Source organism: Aspergillus alliaceus (genome assembly GCF_009176365.1).
Source record: "Aspergillus alliaceus strain CBS 536.65 unplaced genomic scaffold BDW43scaffold_3, whole genome shotgun sequence".
Classification (NCBI taxonomy): domain Eukaryota; kingdom Fungi; phylum Ascomycota; class Eurotiomycetes; order Eurotiales; family Aspergillaceae; genus Aspergillus; species Aspergillus alliaceus.
In genome coordinates this window covers 547178-562660 of record NW_022474686.1, presented here as the reverse complement: position 1 = coordinate 562660, position 15483 = coordinate 547178, and the positions used below count along the sequence as shown (strand labels likewise).

General features: G+C 46.3%; 5 protein-coding genes across 5 annotated transcripts; 2 read left to right on the top strand and 3 right to left on the bottom strand.

The window, feature by feature from the left end:
* Nucleotides 1-275: 275 nt before the first annotated feature.
* Nucleotides 276-1631, bottom strand: BDW43DRAFT_261781 (uncharacterized protein). The gene has a single exon (XM_032040351.1). The coding sequence runs from the start codon at nt 996-998 to the stop codon at nt 720-722; it is 279 nt and encodes a 92-aa protein (XP_031905321.1). The 5' UTR covers nt 999-1631; the 3' UTR covers nt 276-719.
* Nucleotides 1632-2117: 486 nt separating this feature from the next.
* On the bottom strand, nt 2118-2729 carry BDW43DRAFT_261780 (uncharacterized protein). Its single transcript, XM_032040350.1, has one exon. It carries the CDS (start codon nt 2595-2597, stop codon nt 2208-2210), a length of 390 nt encoding a protein of 129 aa, XP_031905320.1. The 5' UTR covers nt 2598-2729; the 3' UTR covers nt 2118-2207.
* A 3596-nt stretch (nt 2730-6325) lies between these two features.
* On the top strand, nt 6326-8905 carry zfpA (putative C2H2 finger domain protein). The gene has a single exon (XM_032040349.1). The coding sequence runs from the start codon at nt 6445-6447 to the stop codon at nt 8494-8496; it is 2052 nt and encodes a 683-aa protein (XP_031905319.1). The 5' UTR covers nt 6326-6444; the 3' UTR covers nt 8497-8905.
* Nucleotides 8906-10599: 1694 nt separating this feature from the next.
* BDW43DRAFT_306343 (uncharacterized protein) lies at nt 10600-12101 on the bottom strand (the record flags this gene model as incomplete). The annotated part of the gene is made up of 3 exons (XM_032046008.1): nt 10600-11205; nt 11318-11497; nt 11688-12101. The coding sequence occupies 3 exons, from the start codon at nt 12099-12101 to the stop codon at nt 10600-10602; spliced, it is 1200 nt and encodes a 399-aa protein (XP_031905318.1).
* A 2128-nt stretch (nt 12102-14229) lies between these two features.
* Nucleotides 14230-15337, top strand: BDW43DRAFT_261773 (uncharacterized protein). The gene has a single exon (XM_032040348.1). The coding sequence runs from the start codon at nt 14612-14614 to the stop codon at nt 14915-14917; it is 306 nt and encodes a 101-aa protein (XP_031905317.1). The 5' UTR covers nt 14230-14611; the 3' UTR covers nt 14918-15337.
* The last annotated feature ends 146 nt before the right edge of the window (nt 15338-15483 follow it).

Below are 15483 nucleotides of genomic sequence, written 5' to 3'. Positions count from 1 at the left end.
GAAACTACTAATACAGGAGAGAGCCCGGAGTAACACACTAACTCACATACGATTCGTCCAGTGTCAACCCTCTTTTCCCTATTCTGGTCATATCTAAGAATAACTTAATTAACGTCAACAGTGACCACCAGCTCCAAACTTAGAAAAATTTACCGTTAAAAAAGATCACCCCATGTTTCAAGCCAGTTTCATGGACTGATTCTTCCTAATTAGCAACCCATTCCAAGCGACCCTATTGGTGGCCCAGCGATGCTAAGAATATCCCCAAGTCGCTAAGTAAGCGCGTAACTTAACATGGATTATCTGCAACTAGTAAGCAGCACACCATCTCCCAACAATAGTATCAACACGATGCCTAGAGCATTTCCTGCTGCTATCTATAGCCTCGATTAGCCGATTTACTATCCCCTCGGCGCTTGTTTGAGGTCTAATATTCCCTGACTGCCACGAGAGAGACAGGAATGTGACGCCTGTTCCTTGTCCCTCCGTGGGTTACACAACCGCCTGTGGTTGCTCCCTTGCATTCGTGATCATGCGCAGGATTGGGGGCCAGGAATTTTCCCCATCGGTATCGATCGCGTATCCGTGGCCATGTATACACGTACGTTGTATGTATGTATGTATGTACCCCTGGAGATGGGCACATGGCCTGGATCTGAGACTAGCGAGGAACCCGGCTTCTCGGAAGTGGGGAATGAAGGGATTTCGGCCTTTGCTTTCTATTCTGCCGTACATACAGATCTGTGCATACTAAGTTGCTTGCTTTGCTTACTCTTATTTGGCGGAGATTGCATTTTGTTTCTATAATTTTGGGCGATTTGCGTAACATACCTCAGGAGATTCTTCAGCCAAGAATTGGCTCTAAAACCAGAAGTATATAAAGGGGAAAAAGAAGAAATAACAAAGGCCGTTGTAAAGACAGCTCTATTAGACCGTGCTTGTGGACCAAATAGAGAGAAGATCAGAAGAGTAAACGATATTACCAACATCTTCAACATGGAGTCCTAACAAAGTATAGCGACGCGGGTAGAAAAAAAAGTTGATAGTACAGTACGTAAATCATTCCCCGGCGGCGCAAAATTTTTCTCTCGAGAGGCTCTCCCTCGTATAGGCCTCCCACCTCTCGAGTCGTAATCCTATCTAGCACATGGGGAACAGGGATCTGATGATCTGACACCACCAACAAACTTTCGTAGGGCTTAGTCCACCCATCTCATAGGTAAATGACACATCGCATCGTTTTGACCTCCAACCCCGCCCCCTGTCATACCCTACGTACGAAGACGCACAGCATCCTACTAGTTGCTGCTGTACAAAAATAACTTCCAGAAATAGAAGAATAACCGCGTAGAGAAACCATCACCACCAATGAATGCATCGAGCCCTCAAAGAAACAGGGTATCCTACCCATTACGGTCAGGTATTTGGGTTTGGCCCCCATTATGTAACCCGGGGTTAGACTTTTCTCATTCCACATGGGGGTGATGGAGAAAAGAAAATGCTTGTTGGGTATTTACTTTCGTCAATGGGGATGGAGGTGATCAGCGGGATGAAACATCTGGGTCGCACGGTGCAAATTTTTTTAGCTCCCCTTTTTTCTTTTTCTTTTTTTTTAAACTGTCATGTTTTTTCCTTTTCTTGGTTGCCCCGCCACGTGTGAGATGAGGCATCTGGGCGCGACCTTGTATTACGTGGGTGAAAAGAAGTATTTCACGGCGACGCCGGCTGGTATGCATTTGTTTTATTCTCCTTTGTAGACGTGATTGGTCTGAAGAAGCCTCGCGGTTTGATGGCTTTGTGAGTGGTGGGCGAACGAGGGTGAGAAAATGGAGGATTTCCTGGGCTATTTTCTTATTTGGGTAAGATGTTTATTTTGCCCGCCAGGCTAGGTGATGTATGTAGGTAAATTATTGTTCGGGGTTTGATAGATTATGTGGCTTTTTTTTGGATCAATATTATTTTTATCATTGTTTTTAATTTTCAATTTTTAGCCTTTTTTTTGTTTTTTCTTTGCTTTCCGGTCCTTATCGCCTTTGCGAAACAGAACTAACTAATATTTCTCTGATATGGCGATGAAGACACATAGAACAAAATAAATCTTGGCGTGGACATCTACCAAAGACATTCTATAGATGAAACGAAGCTAACTATGACATATCATATGACACTAAAATTAAAAAGCGCCATGGCAGTCCACCTCGATTTTTCTAGAACACAGCCCAACACGGTGAGAAGCATTTATGGGCCCACCCAGAATTCAAGCCAAGTTGTTCCGGAAGCAAAATGGAAGAATGGAAGAACCGGTGAATTCGAAAGAGGGCCTCGTTTTCGAACCACGATGCATGGTTCCTGACCGTGTTGTTGCCAGGTGGAGCATTATGACATAACAATGCATGTACAACCATGGGACGATGACATGGGGTAAGAGGAAGAAAAATGGGACTAAAAATTGGGGAGGGAACAAAAAAAAGAAAAACAAACAAAAAATGAAGCGGTGTGTGCTGCGCCTCAGTGCACATTAGTGCCTGGAGATCTCCAATGGAAGTGCGGGAAGATCCGCGCTCTGATACGCGATAGGCTATTGGATGTGGCTTCATCAGATTTGTGGCGCTAATTGCTGCTTCGGTAGCTTTTTCTCACCGACCGGGAAGAGGGAAGACCTTACTGTAGCGCACATCTTCATCGTTGGAACACTTTTGGTAACGAACTGACCTTACCACTCTCACTAGTACTGGTCGCATCGGGATGGTAATTGTGTAACATACTAGCTAGCCTGAAATTTTCATCATACATCACATATTAGTAGTGCATCCCGAGTCTGAGGGTTGTCTAGGCGCTGCGGTTTAAAAGTAAACAAAAATTAAAGGTCGGTCAAGGCTGGGATCGCACTCTACCGACCGGCCATTTCTTCCGTTTCCATAATGGAATTAAGGATAGCATTTTACTCGAGAATAAAATATTATGAAAAATTAATGACGATAAAATTTGGGGTCGATCTAGACGGGCTATGTATTCCGGGTGTTCTTGTTCCCCGCCTTGTGTTTTTTTTTTAGGGGGGGAAGGGGGAACGGTGGTTTCCAGCAAACAAATACGAATCTCTCTCGGCTCTGCCGTCGGGTATTTTAAGGGTGAACCATGGATACCGGAAAAGCAACTCAGCCACAGCATGAGCCACACTAGTTGGGTCGTGACAATTCCTTCTTTGACTTGTCACGACGTCATGATATGGTTGACATCTACTTGTTTCTGCGACATGGGAAGAAAGGGGTCAATAGCTTCTTTTTTTCTTCCCTGGAACAGAATCAAAAAGGATTCTCAACATGTACTAGTCTAAGGGAGCTACTGGGTAGGCAGGGTGCTGGTAATACATACTATATATGCGATAGACATTCCGGAAAAGGAAACTGAACCACAAGGGGAACAAGGGGTTTATTGTCCCCATCGCAATAAAGATCATAATAATCTCATTATTAGTCATCTTCACGATGTAAAAGAAAGGGGAATATGCGGCTCTACATAATTTTATTCAATAAGAGTTAATCTTTATTTCTCCATATTGGGCAGAATGATTGTCCAGACACCTGACGTCGGGCGGCCCTAATGGAGAATCGTCTTCCCGTCTGGGACCATCTACGGCTTGTGATTGGCAAGATGGCCTCGTTAGTCCGATGACGCTTCATTTGCATGTCAGGGCTTCAGGGCCAATCATCCCCGGGGGAACTTCACCAAAAATGCACGTTTTCAAAAGGGGTGGACGTGGTGAACTCGAACCAGGTAAGATCGTCGAATTTCGGAGATAGTGTTCGGAATTGACGGCCACAGGTCCAGATCCAATTGTTTAGTTCGGTAATTTTGGGTGTTGTTCTTGGGGGTGTTTGTGGTTGATCTGAGTGAACCGAGTTGACGGGACGGACGGGTAAAAGAAGCGTCTGGCGGATTGTTACTAGTATATTAGTTTAGATCAAAGGAAGATGCCAGCAGTGATACTATTTGGCTTTGATGGTCGGTTTTCTGTCAAGCACTGACCGATAATTGACTTTAGATCTACATTCATCATGGTGACAGGGAGTGGGATCTTTTGCATTAACTATTGATTTCGTGTTTGTAAAACTGGGGTTGATGTCCTTCGTGTAAGGGAAGTAGCTAGCTATCGTCTATTTCAAATTCATATTTTAGTATGGAATTAGATTGCTGATTACTACCTTTTTTTTTCCCCTCTCTTTCTGTGTTCACAAAATGAGAATACAATAATTTGCCACCGTCTTATCAAAGGAGTAATATCACTATAAACCGATTCAAGTAATTGTCTGGGTTTTGATAGTCAGATAGGCTACTGAGAACTCCGAGTCCATGGTGGTCTGTGTGCTACGGACTTGCCGATGACACATGCGCAGACAGATGTGTGAGGAAGGTACCTTCCGTATGTATGTACGGTGTCTCCGGCTGGGCTCAGATCCCCAAGTATTTACAATGCATGGTAGGGATTGATTGGTGCTGATAGAAGCCATCCATTCTCCTATCTAGTGTGGTCATGGGAAGTGGGTAGAAACCCTTAAGGGAAAAGGGAGGGAAAAGCGGTCCGGAACTGTCAGGAATTGTAACAATTGAACCTTTTCATCTCAACATCAGTTGAGAAAAATAAAATGCAGGAACCATTTAGGGAAATTCTCAGAGGGCGGATACCTTAGAAGAAGGTTATAATACTAGTCTTACAATGTTACAGATAGGTTTGTGACCGTTCCGATAAATGGATTGGTTGAATACAAGTGGATCACATTGGTGTTGGAATTTTACCTATGACGACGGATCCTCATGACGAAATTGATTTTAGTACTTTCTGCATACTCCTCCTTCAAGAGTACTACGCATGCCGAAGCAACAAAAAAAAATTGTTAAGTTTTCTGAATGAACATTGGAATCCTTGCTTGTTAGGATCTTATATCTTTACCTACATGCTTCGACGGTAAGAGATAGAGTTTTCAGTATGGAGGGAAAGTCCCCCTTGTAGGTGTTGCTGATGGGCTGCAAGTTGACATCGAGAAGAAGCAAAAAAGGACACGGTGAGTAAATATTAAATCATAAAATAAAAATAAAAAGGAGTATAGCAATAAGGAAAAAAAAAGTTAGAACTCAAGATAAAAGTAAAAAGAAAAAGAAAAGAGGAAAAAGGTAAACAAGTAGATCGCTAAAAGGGAGCGAAGAACCGCCTGGCTGTGCAGTAATGCAGGATTAGTGGTATGGTAAGAATAGTTACAAACCTAAGTTAGCGTCCCATGGGTACGATGCTAATAATACGATACTAAACTAGGCCCTGATCACAGCCTGCCCCTTCTGCCCCTGCTCGCTTGGCGCCTCCACTCTCTCTGTCCAGTGTCTTCCTTTCCTGTCTTTTATTTTTAAAATTAAATTTTCGAATTTCTAATTTTTTATTTTTATTTTATTTTATTTTTTCAGTCTAGCGCTCCACCATTTTACCACTATCATCATCGACATCATCCGCCCACATGCACCCACCCACATTATCCGCTAGAGACTACTCCCCTGTCTTGCTGCGCGTTCCCACCTCCAGTAGTCTGGATGGGTTTATTTAGCGTACTTAGTTTAGTTCGTTCGTAGTTGGTCAATCCTAGTCTTGTCCAATCCGCTGCGAATCCCAGATGGTTCACTTCTCATAGGGCCAGCAATCACATAACATTTAACAATGCTTTTACTCCCCTCCTCCGTCCTTCTTCCATTCTACATGCCTCTCATTCCCCTCCAAGCACGGGAAGGCTCTTAGTTGGACTCCTCAAGAGAGTGATACAAAAGCTACTCTTGTTCTTCTCCCTTCTTCATCCTCAATTACTTTGAGAAGCAAGGGCCTTACTTCTATACCTATTCGACATTTATACTAGATCTTTTACTCCTGCATATCATTATCTACCACTTGATCATCCTTTGTTTTTGAGCAAACCCTATTCCAATCAAGAAACCGCAGAATATTGCCCCAGTGCATATCCAACCCTACGCAATCCGCTTTCTGTTGGATACATACTCCTGCGCCATTGCCTCGATTCTCTTTCTTCCTCCGAATTGATGCTCCACCTTACCTCGAAGCAATCCAACCCAGCATACCATTCAAGCCGTCGATTGACGTATCGATTGACGTATCTACCAATCCATTCCTAAAAGACCGTAAGTTTACCCGTGCGGGCCGTTCCTTACGAAACCCAAACCACATCTTGTTATGCGCGCAAGTCTACCGCAACCTTTTTAAGACTTCAAAATTGCTTTTATTCCAATGGGGAGTAAAACATAATGGTGGCTGACGTTCGTCTTCCTGCAGATCTATTGATCTCACATTTCGTTTCCCAAAACAATACTGCCCCTTCTCCCTCCGATCTTGACCCTCGCATTCCGATCCCCACATACTAAGATCAACCAACCACTGAGCCAAAAGTGGGCATGCAGGCCCAAAGAGATCATCCTGACTTTGTCCTCTTTCCTTCGCAATTCAACGCCGAAAGCAAAATGTTGGCATACGATTCGTCGAGACAGCAACAGACTCCATACTTTCAGCATTTCACAATGGATCCCGCGTTGACCGGACCCTTTACCTTCAACGTGGACAGCCTGAGTGGCTTCGGACAAGCTCCCAATTCGGCACAAATGCCCCAGTCGTCTTATTTTGATACTCCGTCAATTGATGCATACTCCGATGCCAATAACGCCGCTAGCTTCCCGGCCATGCCGGCCACTCCGCCGTCGGCCCCAATTTCGCATTCCTCTGAACCTTTCATGTCTGGTCTTTCTACGGCATCGGGCCCTTCAATTGCAAGCGCCTCATCTTCGGCCATAGGCTCCCCTTATTCAGGAACTGCCCCGGCCATCCAGGAGAGCTGGGTAGATACTAACCACGGTCTGGGGCTTCCGGCTGCGGTGATGGGCGATATCTTCCCAAATGAATACATTGGGAGCACGCTGGACTTAGAAGGGTACTATCACAAAAAGGGTTCAGATAGCTATGTTGGTGAGTCGAACTGTATGATTCGCAACTCCAAGCACAGAGCGCTTACAAGTAATGCTTCAACGACAGATCCTTCCTTGATTGAGACATTGCAACCACATACAACTATTCCTCAATCTTCTATGCCATATCCTGAGCAGTCAAATTACGCTTTTCACCAAAATGGGTTCCTTCCTCAATCTCCTGAAGTTTCTTATCTCCCCCAGACCGAAGATTTTCAGACAAAGCAGGCGATTACACAACAACTTAACCACATACCGATATCCTCCCCTCTGATGCCTTCCGGCTCTCCCATCAATGACCGGAGATCCTCCATCTCCTCTGAGCGTTCCCGTCGCTCACAGCCGAGTCCGGCCGCTAGTAACGCCGATCTTGATGATGAAACCAAGGAGAAAGGGCGGTGTCCCCACTCAGATTGTGGACGGATCTTCAAGGATTTGAAGGCTCATTTGCTAACTCATCGGTCGGAGAGGCCTGAGAAATGCCCCATTGTCACCTGTGAATATCATATCAAAGGGTTCGCCCGCAAGTATGACAAGAACCGCCATACACTCACTCACTACAAAGGAACGATGGTCTGCGGCTTCTGTCCAGGATCTGGGTCACCAGCTGAAAAGAGCTTTAATAGAGCAGATGTCTTCAAGCGTCACCTCACTTCAGTGCACGGTGTGGAGCAAACGCCTCCAAACTGCCGGAAGAAGAGTCCATCCGGGTCTACTAAGGCTCTCACCGGCTACTGTAACGATGCGACTGGCAAGTGCTCGACTTGCTCTGCTACTTTCAGTAACGCACAGGACTTTTATGAGCATTTGGATGACTGCGTTCTTCGGGTTGTGCAACAGGAGGAACCCAGTGAGGCCATCAACCAGCAACGACTGGCTGAAGTTGATTCCGACGAGGAAGTACAGAAGACCATGGAGAAGCATATGCTGCTCGACACGGCTGGTACCGTTGATCGATACGACGATGAAAATGATGATGACGATGACGATTCGAATGAGTTCTTATCTCTTCGACGACCAACTAACGGTTCAATGAAAGCCGGCAAGGCCGGCTCGAGTACCTCTTCGCGTGCTATCTTGGGGAACAACGCTGTTACGAAGCGCCCGACCGGATCTAAGAGACGCAATAACCGTGATCGTTACCCGCAATCCTGGGGTTGCCCTAGGAGCAGCGTCAACACGAAAAAGCGCGTTTTGTGTGTGTTTGACGGACAACGCCGTCTGTGGAAGGATGAGATGATGTTGAACAACGAATTCGAAGTTCGTCTCAAGCTTCCTGGTGGCGCTCGCGATGGCACCAACCGAGAGGCATATATAACTGACTTGGACGTCGAAACGATGAAGCGCGCTGAAGGTGTCCTGAGCGCCACTGACGAGGAACGTGGTCCTTGGCTAGATACTTCCTCGCCCCATCTTATTGGGCAAGCGGCTATGCCACTGCCTCATTCCTATGACGGAGAAGTGGATCTTGATGGGTATGCCTCTTAATACTGCTTTCCTTCTCAACTCCCCTCTATCTTCTCTAGTTTCGCTCCTGTTTTGCATACGTGGCATGATGTTAGCGATATTTCTTATGTTTGAGTAGTGTGATACCATTATTTGTTGATGTTTTCGTTCTCAATTCGTTTGGAATCCATCTTCTCAATTTTGTACTTATACGGTATCTATCCTTGTTCTCTGTCTGGCTGGGCCTTCGGAATTCAAGGGGACAAGATGGGGAAAAAAGCATTTTCTGTGTTTTACTATTACCACTTTTAACCAGGTCATTCAATACCGATACCCGAGTTCAACGGGGATTCTTCATTTTTCTTACGCTAAATCCAAACCTTGAGAGGCTTATTGAGTAGGAGTATGGTCACCATCTAAGATGGATATATATATATATTATTTCGTTTGATTGCCAGTCACAAGAAGTAGCAGAATATTTTGGTAGATATTTAAAGTACTTAAGAAAGAGTACTCTAGTTCTTAGTCAAAAATTTGAATAAGCACCAGGTCGCGTCGACGAACGCGTCAAACCCTCGATTTTTCAAAAACCAACCATGGTGTCTAGAAAGGCTCAAGGGAGCCTCTAAGTGTTAATATCGAGCGTAATCAACGGCTGAATCTAACTGAGCGAGCTTATATACAGAGACTTTCTGAAGGTGGTAAAAAGCCCACTCAGATTGCAAAGTGTTTGGATCGACCCCTCCAAACTATTTATACCACACTCTACTATACCGCATACCTAAAGAGTCAAGATATGGGAATTCGCGGTATTGAAGGTTTTAGACCCCATTCACTTCTACCTCATTCTCCACCCCAACCTTCCTCAGGGGCATGAACATGCGGAAACATGCTAGCCAGTAGTTTCGAAACAGCGGCCCCCGTTGATTCCTCAATAGAAGCGCCGCTCATAATCTACAGCAGGGGTATACCCACCGCCAACATCCTAGAGAACCAAGTCCTAAGATCCACAGCAACAAAAGAATCAAGCCCAAGGCCCATCAGCTGTGTCGCCGGCGTAACAGGAACATTTACAGCAAGACTACATTTAGTACGGACTTTTGCAATAAACGCAGCAGACACAATCTCTGGTACTTCCTCAATACTCGTCACAGCCTCACAGACTCCAAAAGCACCTAAATCGAGTCCGACGAATTCGTATTCGAGAGCCGTGAAGCTGCCTTAGAGGCATAATCGATGGACTCCCATGTCAATGGGTTCCAATACCGGAAGATATCCGGATTCTCGGCTGGGTTGATCAGCCGTGTTGATCAGCCGTATTCCGATAATGGCTTCGGGATTTTGGGTTGACTCTGGATGACCGGCGAGAATCGCTTCAGCGGATAACTTGTGCAGATCACGCTCGGAGAGCAGGGGTGAGCCTATTGTCTTTTGAACGTGTTCGACCCACCCGCTGCCCTTGCGGGTTATATAGCCTACTCCACTGATTAGGCTGGGATGGACGATGTTACCGACGAGGCTACGGGCAAGGCTACGGGCACGGCTTCCGTAGATCAGGGAGGTTTGGAATCTTGTTACGATAAAGTTGCCTACAACGCTGGTTATTGAGCCGAACAGGACGAAAGAAGTCTAGGTCTGTGTGTGGTCCTGAGAGCTCGTCTAGCAGGAGGCTGGCTACCTTGGACCTTGGCTGCGAAAGTGGCCTGCAGGATTTCCAGGATCGTTTCTTCAAATAGATGATCCTCGAGAATGAGAGCCCCGTTTACGACTCCTCCTAGGGGGGGAAATTGTTGTTGTTGGATGCTGCGCTAGACCTAATGACTAATTCACTATCCGCAAGGTCCCTCAGGGATAGTAGGTTGCATGAATGTTCTGCCACCTTCTCCCAGGTTGAAACATGAGCATGGGCCCCCAGGCACGAACGTCCTTCTCGCCAACCCGCCATCCCTCAATTCCACCCTTGAGAAACGTGGCTCAAATGGCATCAGTATTCGTGATCTCTAGCATAGCTAGATAACTTCCTGGTTTAAGCAAGCTTCGTACATACGTCAGGTCTCGGTCATCGACCTTGTAACGTCGAGACAATTGGCCGCAACAATCAGGTCATAGGTACCATCCTCGTAGTTTTAATGAGTAGGGCCAATCTCAATATTCAATAGTGAAAAAAATGAAGCGGTCTTCATGTGCAGAAATGTAGACCCGGCCTCTTCGAAGAACCCCACAGATATCAGTGAAGGTATACGAGTGATGGGAACGACCGATATCCTCCAGGATTGTCATTCGTGGGTATCGGAACACAAACTGTCCGAGAATATCCCCAAGCCGCTCATTCATCATATTCATTTCCATATCATGTCTATAGAATCGGGTGAGGATATCGTTCTTCCGAAGCTCTTCTAGGATCGAGGCTTCGCCACGGAAGAAGAGGTGCAAGTTCGTTCCAACCACATTCGCGGCCTCGCTCATGACGGACACAGAACCCTTTGATAACAAAGTATCAAAATCCTCTTGTGAGGTGTCCAACCAGCTCGCCGATAGAATGGGATGTCCCCCAGTCCTGGTCAAGGACAATGTGCGATCGATCCAGCTAGTCAGCCGGGAACGATGCCAGTCAAGGTTCCGTTGGTCATCCTCAGCCAGCTGCGCTTCAACGCGCTTTATACACAGCAGTGCAATCCATGCCACGGCCAGTACTTCAGTGGAGGACCCCACCGGCTCCATATAAGCCGTTATATCCCGGGCTAAAGGGCCCTAGACGAGCTCTGAGAACAGTAGCCGGTTTTTCTGTGGCAGGGATAGAGGGAAAATCTCAGCACCTTCCATTTAGACCACCCCTGAGTCGTTCTAGGTGAAAAAAACCCACGTCTCCGCAAATGACGTCTGCATCGAGCTTTGTGATGGCAGCGTCGGAGGGGAGTGTACCTGTACCAACTGCACCGCAGGCGAAGGCAGGATTAATAGTCGCGAACTTCATGTGCGTGGGAACGAGAATAGTGCAATCATGTTGTGCCGCTGGCAGGTAGAGGATTAATACCGCACTTTTCTAATGCCTTTAGATATGGTCTGGAGCAAGGATACGTGTGATGACAGTGATATGCCGTACTGAATCGAAGTAAACGATAGAACCTCTTCTCATCTTTTAGTCTCTACTGTAGACACTGATCATCGCCAGATAATGTCACATTCGATGGCGCATTACTTGCGGCAAGTGTGACTCTGTCCCCAAAATATACCCTGAGAACCGCGGTATACTCTGCAGGAAGACCTGCAGCAAGCATTGCACCTGGTTGGCCACTTTTTGCAGCATCCAATGATGCCACAAGGCCTCGCAGATGTGCAATTCTAACTGCATCCGTGGCATATAAGATTCCAGAAGCATAAACAGCAGCGATCTCGCTGGAGGAGTGGCCGGATACAGATGTGAATGAGACCCCAGAACTTCTCAAAAAGTTCACAGGTATTATCTGAAATGCCGCACAAAGTGTCTGTGATAAGCTGGCGCTGGTCAATTCAGAAGTAGGGCTGGAAAGCTCATCAATAAGACAGAAAGAAGCCCTGTATTTCGCTGGAAGGGTGTCCAGGGAGCTTTGCATTTCACCAAGCCATCTTCGAGCTTCTGGTGAAGATTCAACCAGGCCCCATCCCATCTGAGCCCACTGGGCACACTGTCCAGTGACAATGTTGCTCCGTACAGACTTCCTTGTGCGTATGGGCACACATGAAGAAGCCCTCAAGCCCTCAAGTCTAAATGCTGAATTGTTTACGCCAACATTATATAGGTAGTAGTATTATGTAGGATCTCCGCAACTCACAACGTATCCACCATCACCACCACAAAGGTGGATACACCCACCCCCCGTCCAAATAGAAGAATAAATTGAAGCCTACTTGTATTATCCAACCACTCTCAACGCAAGATGACTTCGTCGCTATTCAGACCTTGAGCAATCCCGGGCACTGCCAATTTGCGATCCGTAGCGGTTGGCCATTTTACCTCGGTTGGTGAGTCAAATATCCAACCCGGTGTCACCCTCGATCTATTATTGATGAATGGTGCCACCTTCAACTCAAGTACAGGCACTGCATTCATTCAGCCTGGCGCTCGCTGGTCATCAGTATAATTTCATGGTCACGGGGGGCGTACAGGCTTTGTTAGCGTTGGAGGGTTTCTAATCGGGGGTGGGAATTCCTTCTACACCGCACGTGTTGGCATTGACTATGACAATATTCAAGGGTATGAGGTTGTTTTAGCAAGCAGGGAGATCATGAATGCAAATCGCTACATCAACGCTGACCATTTAAAGCTCTTAAAGGAGGAACAAATAATTTCGGCATTGTGACAATATTTAAAGTTACCGTCTTTCCAGTAGGGAATCTATGGGGTGGAAACGTCATCTATGATTATAATCCCTCAACACTCCAGTAGACTATATACGCTGCTATCAGATTTAGGGATAATATTCCAAATGACCCCTACGCCTCGTGGATTAGCTTCTTCGCGTATAACTCTATCATTAATCGGACTGCTATCTATTCCTCTTTGGTTTACACAAGGCCAGTGGCTTCCCCCTCCCTAGGCATTCAGAGATTTCTACATAATTCCGAATATCACAGATACATCGCATTTCTCAACAATCTTAGATCTAACAACAAAAAGTTCATCCCCTCCCGAGTTATTGGAGAGTGCTTATCTAATGGTCCCTTTTCTGGGTATAGCCAACAACTAAATCTTCGCAGGAACGTCGTCCAAATGGAAACCTATCTCAACTGAGAAGTATTTCAAAAGACTCTCGAGATCCTTACCGACCAAATCATGGAAGCCAAGGTTCTAGCCTAAAGCAAGATCTATACCTTCGTTATTATTCAACCATGCGTTCCTTTGTTCTGGAGGGACAGAGAGGCCCGAGATGGGAATGTGCTTGGGTTGGAGCGTTTCGACCAGACTGTGCTCAGTATGATATCCTATTCCCAATTCTTTGCCCTCCCTTATGTATCGTAAATAACAAGTGATAGACATCGTCTGGGACTACAAGTGGAATAACGAGGTAGATGATAATCTTTTCTACAACCTTGCCAAGTCCGCGAGGGTAGAATTGGATGAACACACCAAGTCAGTAGGGGCATATAATGAGTATATCTATATGAATTATGCGGATAGCGCTCAGGACCCGATTTATGGGTATGGTCCAAACAATGTGGCGTTTCTGCAACAGGTGGCTAGGAGATATGATCCAGGTGTTAGACTTTGAAGGGGGTGAAGATTGTATGAAGCTATCTGGATGCTCTCTAAAGCTCGGCTGCGTGTTATGTGTAGGGCTAGACTGGACTCCTACCAGCTGTAGATCATTGGTCGTTTTCTAATTCATACACGTATGCTTGCTTTTTCAGTGAGAAAAGCACTATCGGGAAAGAACGGAGAGAAAAGAAGGGAGAGAAAAAAGAAAAAGAAAAGAAAAGAAAAGAAAAGGCAGGATCAGTTATCACCAACCCAACTGTGTAACCCTACAGGCATACGAACGACCGCCGATGCAATTGCTCCGAGGGCCCGGGAGAGGGCTGCGCAGAAAAGGGCTGCCTCACTGCATAACCATTTTTTCGAACCTCTTGAATACTATGAATATGGTTGCTCTCTTGCTCTCTGCCCCTCCTGCAACACTGCTCAATCTATTTCGTCCTCGCCTGTACAAGTACCTAATAGTATGCCTCACAGATGAACCTAGCCCTGAGGATCATATTTCTGTATGTAACTTATTCTTTAGGGTATATTTTCATCCCCGACAACACCCAAGCAATAACCGATGTAAGTCACCCTCATCTGCCCAGGTAAAGTGTCTCCCCCTACAGCTCTAATATGGGTATATGCAGCCCCGACTCCCCGTGTTATACAATATCTCCACATCTTAAACAATTCCTTATAGCGAAACCCATCTCTGGATACACCTTTATCACAGCTACCACCGGAGAGTAATACTTCCTTGCTACGGGCGCGCTCGCCTCCGAATCCATCTCTGGCTACGGAGGCTCGATTCCGGACCTTCCTACCCTCCAGCACTATTCTTACCCCCAGCCAACATCCATTACAAATGAAGCGCTCTTTGCCTTCAACTTTTCTAAACCAGGCTATCACTTATCTGGCCTGTCTCCGGACAACCTGATAATGATCATGGAAAGCTCTCACCACGATATCACTTTCCACCTGACACTCCACGCCACCTCCCCGGCATTCTACTACGCCCTCGCCGGGCGCATGTACATATCTCGGCGGAACAATCAACGACTGAGCCCCCCCGCGTATAAAACATCAGGAACTATTTCCCTCCGTCGATCGCTCTCCGGTGGAGCTTCGGAACAATCAATGTTGACACCCCCACCCCCCGGGGCCTCGCTAACCTGGTATGAGCGACTCTGGGGCGCCCCAGACCTCTTCACCAAAAACTCAACCTACTTTAACCTTCGACAATAGCGACCTGTTCCTCTGCACATATCTAGTTTCCTGTTTGGGCCCACCATTCATATCAGGGAGCAGCAACGTCCGCAGGCGCAACCAGAGTGCGCATGCATTCGTTCCTGTAGATTTTATTCTCACCCGATGTGCACGCGGTCTGGACATCACCAAGCTCAGGGATGGCGTGTCCTCAGAAATGGGAACTGGGTATCGAATCAAGAGGTATGTTTGAGATTCAAAGTGTGGTTGGGGATCAGGAGTTTGCTGGTCAGCGGTGGGATGGTATGACTTATAATGGGTTTGTCACTTTTACTGGGGTGTTTGATGGGCGTAGCGTGACAGGGTGTGGGGCGTTGAGATGAGAGTGACCACCTGGCTGGAAAGGGTTTTATGGATTTATTGACTGTCCGATCTCTCTTCTCCTCTCCTCTCCTGATCATCTATGAACAAGCATAAAGACAATGAAAACGTACTAATATATATATTCACGAAATCGGCAGTATGTACTAGTACTATGGAGGGTACTATACAGGTTACAAGCCGCCAATCGGGTCTTAGCCTCTTCTCTACCGGTCACCTGCCCC